The 11,553-nt window shown below is 41.5% G+C and overlaps 1 protein-coding gene and 1 long non-coding RNA gene across 4 annotated transcripts; one reads left to right on the top strand and one right to left on the bottom strand.

The window, feature by feature from the left end:
* Positions 1-1,823: 1,823 nt before the first annotated feature.
* On the bottom strand, positions 1,824-4,385 carry LOC146553056 (E3 ubiquitin/ISG15 ligase TRIM25-like). Of its 2 annotated transcripts, XM_085255440.1 has the most exons (2): positions 3,433-4,385; positions 1,824-2,731 (listed from the first exon to the last, which is right to left on the bottom strand). In XM_085255440.1, exons 1-2 carry the CDS (start codon positions 4,234-4,236, stop codon positions 2,675-2,677), a joined length of 861 nt encoding a protein of 286 aa, XP_085111566.1. In that variant the 5' UTR covers positions 4,237-4,385; the 3' UTR covers positions 1,824-2,674. The 2 variants fall into 2 exon arrangements, with proteins under 2 accessions (XP_085111566.1, XP_085111565.1); XM_085255439.1 differs by having other exon boundaries at positions 1,824-4,385.
* Positions 4,386-8,889: 4,504 nt separating this feature from the next.
* On the top strand, positions 8,890-10,887 carry LOC146553055 (uncharacterized). Of its 2 annotated transcripts, none has more exons than XR_014889595.1 (3): positions 8,890-9,024; positions 9,227-9,357; positions 10,269-10,887. It is a non-coding gene; the product is annotated as an uncharacterized LOC146553055 (long non-coding RNA). The 2 variants fall into 2 exon arrangements; XR_014889594.1 differs by having other exon boundaries at positions 9,020-9,112.
* The last annotated feature ends 666 nt before the right edge of the window (positions 10,888-11,553 follow it).

Here is an 11,553-nt window from a genome sequence, read left to right as displayed (position 1 = left end):
TCATCCATCCTGCTTTTCTCAAATTTCTCTGTGGCTTTTTCACAGTTAGAAGGAAATGCTTCCCAGTCTGCCTTACTGAAGTCAAATGAGCAAAGTCATTTGTTTTATTCAGTAAAGCATTCCAGAGCTTTTCAGAAGACAAGGCCTATGAACCAAGTGATGCTTCTGCAAGGGCCTCAGAAAAGTAAAACGCTACACTCATCCACACAAAAGCGTGTCTTTCATCTCTTCTAGGAGGAAATACTATATATTGTTATATATTATAATTAGTCCTCCAGTGAAGTTAGTCTCATATCACATGTGGCTGCATTACATCCTGCAACACCTCGACCGCCCGGGAACTTATGCCATGGTCCTGTTTGTGGACTTTAGTTTGGCTTTTAACACCATCGTGCCTGAACTTCTCTCCTCCAAACTATCCCAGCTCAGTGTGTCACCAGCTGCCTGTCAGTGGATCACCAGCCTGACAGACAGGAAGCAGCAAGTGAGGCTGGGGGAGATCACCTCTGAAACTCGGTCCCTCAGTATTGGTGCCCCTCAAGGATGTGTCCTCCTTCTACACTAATGACTGCACCTCCAAGAACTCGGCTGTTAAACTCCTAAAGTTTGCAGATGTCACCACCGTCATTGGCCTCATTCAAGATGGTGATGAATCTACATACCGACAGGACGTTAAGCAGCTGGTACTCTGGTGCAGTCAGCACAGTCTGGAGCTGAACACTCTTAAGACTGTAGAGATGACAGTGGTGTTGGAGCTATTTGTTCTTTATTTTTTATTATTTTTGAAATTAGTTAAAGTTTGTTGTTAGTTTACTTATATTTTGGGGTTTATTTACAAGTTTATTTGTAGGTTAATATTTGTTTCAATGTTTTGTTTGTTTGATGTTACTTTGTTAAATTAGTCAGTAAAAGCTGTAGGGCCATTTTGTTTCTATAAATAAAGAGACTGGTATAGGACCAGCATGCACTGGGGTGAGCCTATGGGTTTTTACCAGAGCAGGAGAAGCAGCAGGAAGTAACTAAAAATGGATCTTGTTATTGCCAAACTGGATGAATAAACCATAAAAACGCAACTTTCAAGTTTGGACAGTGGACTTCTTTTGCCTGCATACGGAATATTATCGCAGTGCAGCAGTGGCTTGTGGACTTTTAATTGCGGGATGTTTGGTTGGTCAAACAAAAGGAATTGCCACTACAATTGGACTTCAGGAGACATCCCTTAACTCTGCTCCCCCTTACCATATCAGACAGCCCGGTGTCTACTGTGAAGATCTTGAAGTTCCTGGGTACCACCATCTCCCAGGACCTGAAGTGGGAGACCAACATCAACTCCATCCTCAAAAGGACCCAGCAGAGGATGTACTTCCTGAGACAACTGGGGAAGTACAGTCTTCCACAGGAGCTGCTGATCCAGTTCTACACTTCAGTCATTGAGTCTGTCCTGTGCTCCTCCATCACAGTCTGGTATGGTGCAGCCACTAAACAGGACAGGAGCAGACTGCAGCAGACTGTACAGGCAGCAGAAAGGATCATCGGCGCCCCCCTGCCCTCCATCCAGGAGCTGTACCTCTCAAGAACCAGGAAACGGGCAGGGAAAATCATCACAGACCCCTCACACCCTGGACACAGACTTTTTGACCTGCTGCCTTCTGGCAGACGGTACAGAAGCCTGCAGACCAGGACCACCCGACACAGGAACAGTTTCTTTCCCCTCGCCATCTCCCTTCTAAACAGTTGACCTGTATTAAATCCCAGTTCTTTGTATTCCTTACGGCAAAGAAAGACACAGCTCAAAGTGGTCAAACTCAAAAAATGATCTTTATTTTACGTTACCGGGAAGGGAGACCTGAACACACGAACACACAAGCTCAGGTCTGAAGCACAAACAGGAAGCCTAGTTATTTATATACTTCCTCTAGACGTCACACACACTTTAAGTTTCGATCAAACACCCTACTTAGTTTCACTTTCTGCCCGCAACTCATGTTCTCTGCAAAAGCATGCAGTTTCCTGTCAGTACTTTTGGCACAGACTGTACTCAGAGTTGGGCCTCTCTTATCCATAAAACAATATAATCAGCAAAGAAGCATTCAGATTATATTATGTCACACTGCTCCCACTGCCAAACTGCAGCTGCACCTTATGTACATTCTGTAGTATTCATTCCACCTCATTTCATTTCTGTATTTAATGTATATAAGTTTAGATTAGTTATTTATAGTTGGTTTACACAGCTTTCTAAAGTAAAGACAAAAAAAAAACTGCTTGACAAAGAATGTTCTGCTAATTTCTCTGTTAAAGCCCATGAAGTAGAAGACAAAAAAAGGTGGAGAAATATTTGTGTAAATAAAATTCATATCGATCACTGGTACCTTCAATGGACAAACAAACACAGGAAGGATCCCCTTTAAAAACTCAAAAACATCAAGAGAACAAAATGAAGATGTCAAAGTACCACCCATAATGTTTGACAGACAGCTGATCTCGGTGCAGAAATGATGGAGAGAAAATAAAATGGAAACTAAAATATAGATTTAAACCCACAATATGAAAGTCTTCGGTCTATTTCAGTTTAATGAATTCAGCAATATCTCCATAATTGGTGTAAAGTCTAAGCCCAACGTAGAGCGGCTGAGTGAATGTGGTCTGGACTCTGTGGAGGAGAGTCATGGTTTCAGAGACGCTGTAGAAGGACAAAATACCTGCTCTGTGATCCAGGTACACTCCTACTCTGGAGGAACGAGGACCTGAGATGGGAATTTCAGTGTTGTTATGCCAAAATGTGTAACTATTTTTGGAACAATCTAGTGCCCAAGACTTGTCATTACGACCAAATCCACATTCATTTCGAGTCCCTGCTCTGCTGATATTCTTGTATGCAACTGCTACAAAAACTCCCCCTCTCCTCACCACCTCCCAGTAACAACGTCCGGTCAGGCTCTCTCTACTCAGGACCTGCCACCATCCAGTAAATCTGTCTGGATGATCCAAAAAGGATTGTTGATGATACATGAATGTTACTTTTCTGTTCTCGTCTGATAATAACAGCTGTTTGTGTGCTGTGTTTGGATCCAGTGAGATTTTACATGAATATTTTAAGAATCCAGCTCTGGTCTTTGGCTCTGGTTGTGACAGTAAAACATCCACTTCAGTGACTGTCAGTGAGATGTTTGTCCGTTCCTCTCTCAGAATGTCCTGTAGTTTATCTCTGACCTCTGACACAGCTGCTGTCACATCCTCAAAGTAGCTCAGAGGACGGATATTGATGCTGGATGAGTCTGTAGACTCACTGAGTGCTGACAGTGAGGGGTAGTTGTGTAGAAACTGGATGTGATCCTCTGTGTGTGAGAGCTGCTTCAGCTCAGCATCTTTCCTCTTCAGCTCAGTGATCTCCTGCTCCAGCTTCTCCTGAAGCTCTTTGACTCGACTCACTTCAGTTTCCTGCTGGGATCTGATCTGCTGCTTCACATCAGAGCTTCTTTTCTGGATGAGATGGATCAGCTCAGTGAAGATCTTCTCACTGTGCTCCACTGTTTGATCAGCAGACTGATTGATGGCCTCCACCTCCTGTTGAAGCAGCTTCACATCTTTCTCTCTGTCCTGGATTCTCTGCTGGATGTTTTGTCGACTCACCTCCAGCTCTCTCTGCCTCTCAGTCCTTTCTGCTGCAGCTGAGACTGTGTCGTGGCCTTTATGTTCATCCACAGAGCAGAGATAACAGATACTCTGCTGATCAGTACGGCAGAACATCTTCATCACCTCATCATGACGAGAGCAGATCTTCTCCTGGAGCGTCTTGGAGGGCTCCACCAGCTTGTGTTTCTTTAATGGAGCAACATCATAATGAGGCTGAAGGTGTTTCTCACAGTAAGATGCCAGACAGACTAAACAGGACTTGAAGGCTTTCATTTCTCTTCCAGTGCAGAAATCACAGGCCACATCTTCAGGTCCAGCATAGCAGTGATCAGCAGGAGCAGCTTGGAGTCCAGTCTTCTTCAGCTGCTCCACTAAAACTGCTAACATGGTGTTTTTCACCAGGACAGGCCTCGCTGTGAAAGTCTGTCTGCACTGAGGGCAGCTGTAGATTTTCTTCTCGTCCTCTCCATCCCAAAAGCCATTAATACAGTTCATGCAGTAGCTGTGTCCACAGGGAAGAGTCACTGGCTCCTTCAGCAGATCCAAACAGATCGAACAAGAGAAAGTTTCTTGGTCCAGCTGAACTCCTTTCTGCGCCATTTCTCCTCTCAGTATCAGCGACTGTGTGAGTTTCACTTCCTTATAATTGAAAGCATTCGGAGCTCTTATCTAAACAACATGAGTTAGCTCCTCTGCGTCACTGCACGTTGATTACAGCCATGTTCAAAGTGCAGACCTGAAGGGGAGGGAAGAAGAAAATATATGGACAGACAGTAGGTGCTGAGTCAGAGAGCAGGAAGAGGAGGGAGGATTATCAGGCTATGATTAATTCTAAGAAGAGGAAAGATGTGTGATTAGTACTTCTTATAACAGAGCTTGCTTCGCATTTTAAACAGTTTTAAACAGTGTGTTTTAAAAGGTCTTTTAAAATAATCTAAGTCTGCGAAATTAATTCATCTTTTTATTTGTTTCAGTATTTAAAATACTCCATATAAAGAGAGAACATAGTGAATAACTTTTCAAAACTGAGCTGAGAACAAATGTAGTCCATTTATTTTTTATATTTTTAGTTACAAAACAGAAAATTCCAAATGCTCCTAAAAGAAAACCGAGCAACAATAACAGAGATTTATAACGTCTCTTCCTTCGTCACCTGTTTGTTTTTCAAGTTGCTTTTGACAGTTAGTTCTTATACTCTTGTCTCATGTGTGACAATATAGGGCACATGCCTTTATTGTTCATAGCAGGAGGTGTTTAAATTTTCATCCTCTGACTTGTTCTCAGGACGTCTAGAGACAATAATCAAGTGCACTCAAAGGAACTTTGCTTCAGTGACCATGCCCTTAGCCCACAGTGGATATTTGTAAGGGGGTGATTGCAAAACATTGCCGCTGTCACGCAGTTTCATATGATTGAGTCGTGTGTTTATGAGTCAGTAACTGTTATTTCATTGGCAGGTTAAGTGGATTATGCTGGTTATAACTGTTAAAGTTATATGTCTCATTTACAGATTATTCCAAACTTTTCATACACACTAAAAAATGCTGGGTTATTTTCATAATCAACTTCTGTGTAAAAGCTGTAGGTTCGTAAATCGGGTTATTGTGACCAAATATTGGTGCAAAAGTCATGACTCAGGAGTTGGGATGATGATGTGCCGGGTTCTTCAGTTCACTCCACAGCTTGACTAATCCTGTTGGGTCACAGGTTGGGCAGCTTTGATAAAACATTGAGTCAAAATTTCACACAATTGTTTGGGTTGAAGATAAGCCTCAGAAGAAGCCACATCAGTTTTCACACTGCCATGTTCAACTAGAAATGACCTGATCAGATATCACTGGACTTCTCCACTACTCAGGGGCGATTCTAGGATCAGAGCTTTGGGGGTGCTGAGCACCAGGAGAGCTGCCCAGCCAGGCAAGATAAACTTTACTTGTCACAATGAGACTTCTTCCCCATCTCTGTCAGTCCTGATTTTATGTCTTTATTTCCAGAGCCGGCTCTTTTTAGTGAGCCGAGCCGAAAGAGCCGAAAATCCCATCACTAGTATTAAGCCTTTTGGTTCTTAGTCAACAGAGATTGACAGACCACGTGACTTTCGCGCATTGCTTTGTGGGTACCCGTGGCAACAACATCAAGACACTGCATCAAACACTAGCATTTCCAGCACCGGTAATCATTAATTCTGAGGTTTTAATCCCTACTTGCATTTTATTTGCCCCAAAAACAGTTATGTACAAAACGACGAAGAACTCGGCAGGTCCGTACGAAGACAGACTTGACGAAAAGACCAAAAAACAAAGTACGAGGAAAAAATCAAAGGAGAGATTTTCAATCTCTACACACAACGCTAAGTTGTTAAAGGGTTAACCTGGCAGGGCTGAGAATGTTGGTTGACCCTCCTCAGTATACAGCTAATGGAGGAAGTGGAAAGGAAGGCTCTTGGCTCTTTCAAAGGAAGAGTACCCAGCCACTGGTACAGATATGTGGACGACACCTGGGTCAAAATCAAGACACAAGAAGTGGAATCCTTCACTGCGCACATTAACGCTGTGGATAAGAACATCAAGTTCACCAGGGAAGACACAAAGGATGACTGTCTGCCTTTCCTGGACTGCGCTGTGCACATTGAAGAGAACGGCAAACTCAACATCGAAGTTTACCGGAAGTCCACACACACGGACCAGTACCTCCTCTTTGACTCCCATCACCCTTTGAAACTTGGAGTAATCAGGACCCTACACCACCGGGCAGAACATGTTCCCTCTAAGCCTGAATGAAAAAAGAAGGAACACACACATGTAAAGGAAGCACTCAAAACGTGCGGCTATCCTAAATGGGCGTTCTTAAAGTCAGCAAAGAGGCACAGAAAAGAAGATCAGACACCAGCGAGGGAGGATAAGAAGGACAGACGCAACAACATTGTCATCCCCTATGTAGCCGGTGTATCAGAGAAACTCAGGAGAGTTTTCTCCAAGCATGACATCCCAGTGTATTTCAGACCCAGCAACACGCTCAGACAGAAACTGGTTCACCCGAAAGACAAAACGCCAAAACACAGACTTAACAATGTGGTGTATGCTGTACAGTGCAGCGAGGAATGCTTAGACCTCTACATTGGAGAGACCAAACAGCCACTTCACAAGCGCATGGCACAACACAGAAGAGCCACCTCCACAGGACAAGACTCAGCAGTCCATCTGCATCTTAAGGATAAAGGTCACTCTTTCGAGGATGCCAATGTTCACATTTTGGGCAGAGAGGACAGATGGTTTGAAAGAGGAGTGAAAGAAGCCATCTATGTCCACTGTGAGCGACCATCTTTGAACAGAGGCGGGGGTTTACGACACCAACTCTGCCATCTATAATCCAGTTTTGAGATCCCTTCCCAGACGCCTTAACGCCCACTCACATCCTGGGCCATCTGATCTCAGGAAATCACATGATAAGGTGGGGCCAGGTTTCACAATGAACACACCCGAAACTCTGGCTGATTGGGACCCACACCCAGTTTCCCACCTTGGCTCAGGCGATTAGAGGATCATCAGGGGGTCCTTTTGTCCCTCTGTGGGGGGTCACTCCCACTAGGTTTATATCTGGGACTCTCCACCATTTGACCTTAGAACTGAAGAAGCTTCTCGGATGAGAGGTGAAACGTCTTCAAGTAACTTAAAGAAGTCCAGACGCTTTTCTTTGCAAGCTCCTTTGACTACGATGACCTGGATGACTGAGAACCTTCACAGACATAGTTACTGATTACTTTTTTCAAGTAACTTGACCAACACTGCTCGTGAGGGTAATGTGCAGCTCGATACTGAAATATCGATTCCTACGATACCAGTCATTTATGTTCTAGAATTGATTCTCATAATAAAATATCGATATTTTAGTAATTTAGGGTAAGTTTGTAGTTTATCATTAACAGGAACACAGTGGAAAGAAACTATATCATTCGGATTGTCTACATAGGAAGGAACTACTTCCTCTTCCACCTTTCATAGTCATGTGCGAAATACGGCTGCATAAATGTGTCACAGCCCCTTGGCGTGTGCACTCACAATAATGGCTGAGCGTAAATGGAGTCATGTGTGGACGTATTTTACCTCCACAAACAGCTGAGACATGGTTTGCAATACATGTGGCAAGAAAGTGAGGTGTTGTGGCCAGTGTTGGGGAGTAACGGAATACATGTACCGCCGTTACGTATTTAAAATACAATTGAGTAATTGTATTCCGTTACAGTTACCGTTTAAAAAGGTGGTATTCAGAATACAGTTACTTTGTTGAAATAAATGGATTACACTGCGGTACTTTCCTGTTTCATTTTGTCGCGGGTCAGGACTGTTTGGGTTTTGTTTGACAGCTACGTTCTGTTGTTCCAGGCTGTTGAAGCAGTGCCACAAGCCAATTTAACGCAACCTCTCACACCGCGCATGCGCAAACACAGAAATGGAAGTGAAAAAGACGGAGAGGCATGGCAGTGCAGTGTGATCTGGACACAAGCGATGGAGGCACAACTTTGGCAAGCTCATCCAAGCCTTTTAGATGTGGCCTCACAAAATTATCACAACCAACAACTGTGAAAATAGATGGAGATTGCTGCTCAAGTGCAGCTGCCTGGTCAATGTTTTTCACTAGCAATCTAGCAAAGTTGATAGTGGTGATTCAATCGTACAGTTTGAGCAGGAGCTGAATAATGCGGGGAAAAAAATATGAAAAAAAATATATGCACAGTGTATGCCCAGCTTTAGATGGAGGCAGTGCTAGCTATTCTATCACACTGAGTGAAAGCAGGCTGCCATTAATTCACAAACTAAAGTCATCGACTTCATTGTCCGAATGATTGGTCCAGGGTACACAAGCTGTGCAATCACACTTGCTTATATTTTTTCAACCTATATCTATGTACATTTACTTTAATGAAAATTAAAATTGAGAAATGTTATCCTTGCTAACTTTTGAGTATTGTGATGGACCTAGCAGTGAAGGAGCGTCAGGCAATGGTTAAAGTGCAAAAAAAAGTTTTTTTTATTTGGACCTAAAACAAACTTGGTTAAATTATACAGAAAATTCAAAATCTTGGGCCCATATAAAATAGCTCAAAGTCTCAGAACTCTTCTCTAAAGCTGGTAACAAACAATACTACTAACTCAAACAAACTAACCTACCTAGAGGAGACAAAGGGGAAACCTAAACAGTGGCTGATCAGCCAACAAAAACACAGAAAGGCGTAGAACACACAAAACCCAACTAAAACTAACATAGCAAATTCAATTCCCCCCCCCATAATCCAGAATTGTGGTATGACCCAATTTGCAGGTCTCCACATAGGCTTGCTCTGCACCTTTTAGCTCATCAACCAAGGGACTGGGAGCAGCTGCCACTGAGGTAACTCAGAAAACAAAGATAGATACATAACAGTGCAAACTGAAATGTGTGCACTTATTTTAGAATACAGTATTATGTGATTGTATAAGTAAGTTAATTCTGAACTAAAACAAATTCTTTATTAATCTGTAAATTAAATCCTATATTTAATGTTAATTTTGAAAATGTTTCTAAAATTAACATTAAAATGTTTTAACTTTAGAACATCTGTGAGGTACACCTGAGGGGGACATCTTTGGTTGCCAGTCTTGAGGAACACCAGCACACATCCATGCATGAGAGATGCATGGTCCGGATACTTATTTTACACTGAATGGAGTTCTATGGAGAAAAGTGAGTGTTTCTTGTGCGAAATCAGTTATAAGGCTTTGGTGGTGGTGGTGGTGTGTGGCATTTTCAATGTGGCTAGATTTGGGCTGCTTGGTCAGAACGTCAGGGACACTGCACTGTGCTGGCCCAAGTGAAATTACTCCATTGGCAGCTCCTAAAGTGTGCGCTGTGGTGATGAAAACAAAGAGGATCTGTTAAAAATGTTTGGTTTCTTTCCTCTTCTTTTTCCCCCCAAAGCTTCTACTCTTCGTAGTTGTTTATTTTACAAGAAATCTACAGGAAAGTAAAGTTTTGTTTATCCAATTTTATTAAATGCTAATGTTTTTGCTTGCAGCCCAACTTCAGGAATAAAGGCAATTTTGGCATCAATCATAGATCAGTTGGTATGTTTAAAGGACTGTCGTATCTACACTTTAATACACACGACAACAGTTAAAAAAAACCCTGAATATCGGTCAATTTTTTTCAATCAGTATAATGAGTGTCACTGTGATTATAAAAATAAATATCCAAATTGTATTTACTCAATTTCCATATCTTTAAAAAAAAAGTGTGAACCTTATGTCACTAATCCAAGTGACTTATTCAGTCATATGCACATTTAAGGTGCATTTGTACATTTGTTTAAATCTATTGCGAAGTTGGCAAAAAGGTTTATACAATATTGTGACAATATAAAGTGTGTGAAACATACTTGAGCTTGACTTAGTCCATCTCCTAACAATTAATTGCCAGTATTCACAACCACAAACTGGTCTGCTTCATTGTTGTTTGGTTCTCATTGAGCAAATGTCAAGCGTAGTGTTGGAGCTCACCACTCCAGGATTACAGACAAGTTAACATTAACCAAACAACTGCAAATAATATTTTAAATCTTACTTTATTGATCCTTTTCTTTTGTTTAAACATTTCAGGATGTGTGGTTCAGCCCTTGCACAGCTCATAGGCCAGCAACTGGATTTCCAGCGGAGCATCTACACAATGTCAGGGAGAGGCTTCGTTCCTCGTCGTGACATTGTGTAGAAGATTTCAGCACCAAAGAAACCCCAAGAAAATGTTCATTTTGCCTGGTACTAGAAGATAGATTTGTTTCTGCTTTTTGTGGCAATCTACAGTCTGTTGATGGCTGCTTTAAATCATTTTTTGTTTTTGATGCAAGTTAACCAAAGTCATGCACCCAGGTTTGGAAATTCCTTCACACTGTCATCTAAGCATTGGAATAGAAGAATCACATGAAAGGAATCAAATGTGATCAAATTAAAGAGGACTCATTTAGCTATGATGGAAGTGTAAAATGTTGCATATAAAGGTGCATGAAATGATCTGAGAGGGAGATTCCCTCAGTAATTTGTTCTAAAACAGAACCAGCTTTACTTAGCATGTCTTCATGTGTATGAACCATTACATATGCTGTAACCAAAGACTGATTTGAAGCAATGGATATAATATAATGAATTATATACTTTTTTTTTAAACTTTCATTTTACTTTCATTTATATATATTTTGTATGAATTTTGCCATCTATATTCTATGTATCATATGGCAATAAAAGTAGTTTTGAATCTAGTTTTTATATGATGAATTTTATAGTAAGAAGTCTTACCTCAAATGATAATAGTAATATAACCCTTGTGATGGGTTCTGAGTTTCTATCCAATCTTTTTTTTTTTTTTTTTTTTTTTTTTAACCTCCGCTTTAAACACTGGTCAGTGTAACCCAGTTTTTGGATAGGTAAATGGCCTGTATTTTTTATAGCGCTTTACTAGTCCCTAAAGGACCCCAAAACCCTATACACATTCAGTCACACTGGTGATGGCAAGCTACATTGTTGTAGTTATCCAAACCCAGTGTGCTGGGTCAAAACAATAACCGAACCCTGTTAAGTTGAAACAACCCAGGGTTGGCTCGGTCCGTATTTGACCCAGCACTGTGTTATAAATGGGCTATTTTTAACCCAGCTTTTTTTAGTGTGCATATGTGAACATGATCCATAAACACTGCCATGGACTGTTCAACAGCTAGTATCTTATATCAAAGAAAAATTAGACAAAATTCCTCCCTCAAAACAGCAGCTGGTCTCCTCAGTTCAGACTGTTGTTAAAAGACGACGCAAAATTAAACTGTGTGTGGTGGCGCGAAGGTGGATAACCAGTAAAGATAAATGCTAAATGGCCTGTATTTGTATAGCACTTTACTAG

The sequence above is a fragment of the Mchenga conophoros genome, linkage group LG18 (genome assembly GCF_057382185.1).
Source record: "Mchenga conophoros isolate Kocher_MC1m ecotype Shallow Benthic linkage group LG18, M_conophoros_male_GT1.1, whole genome shotgun sequence".
NCBI lineage: Eukaryota > Metazoa > Chordata > Actinopteri > Cichliformes > Cichlidae > Mchenga > Mchenga conophoros.
This window is presented reverse-complemented; position numbering and strand designations above follow the sequence as displayed.

What these genes read in the sequence shown, in the direction of transcription:
- LOC146553056 (XM_085255439.1), bottom strand. Translation starts at nt 4,236, where the DNA reads ATGGCGCAGAAAGGAGTTCAGCTGGACCAAGAAACTTTCTCTTGTTCG.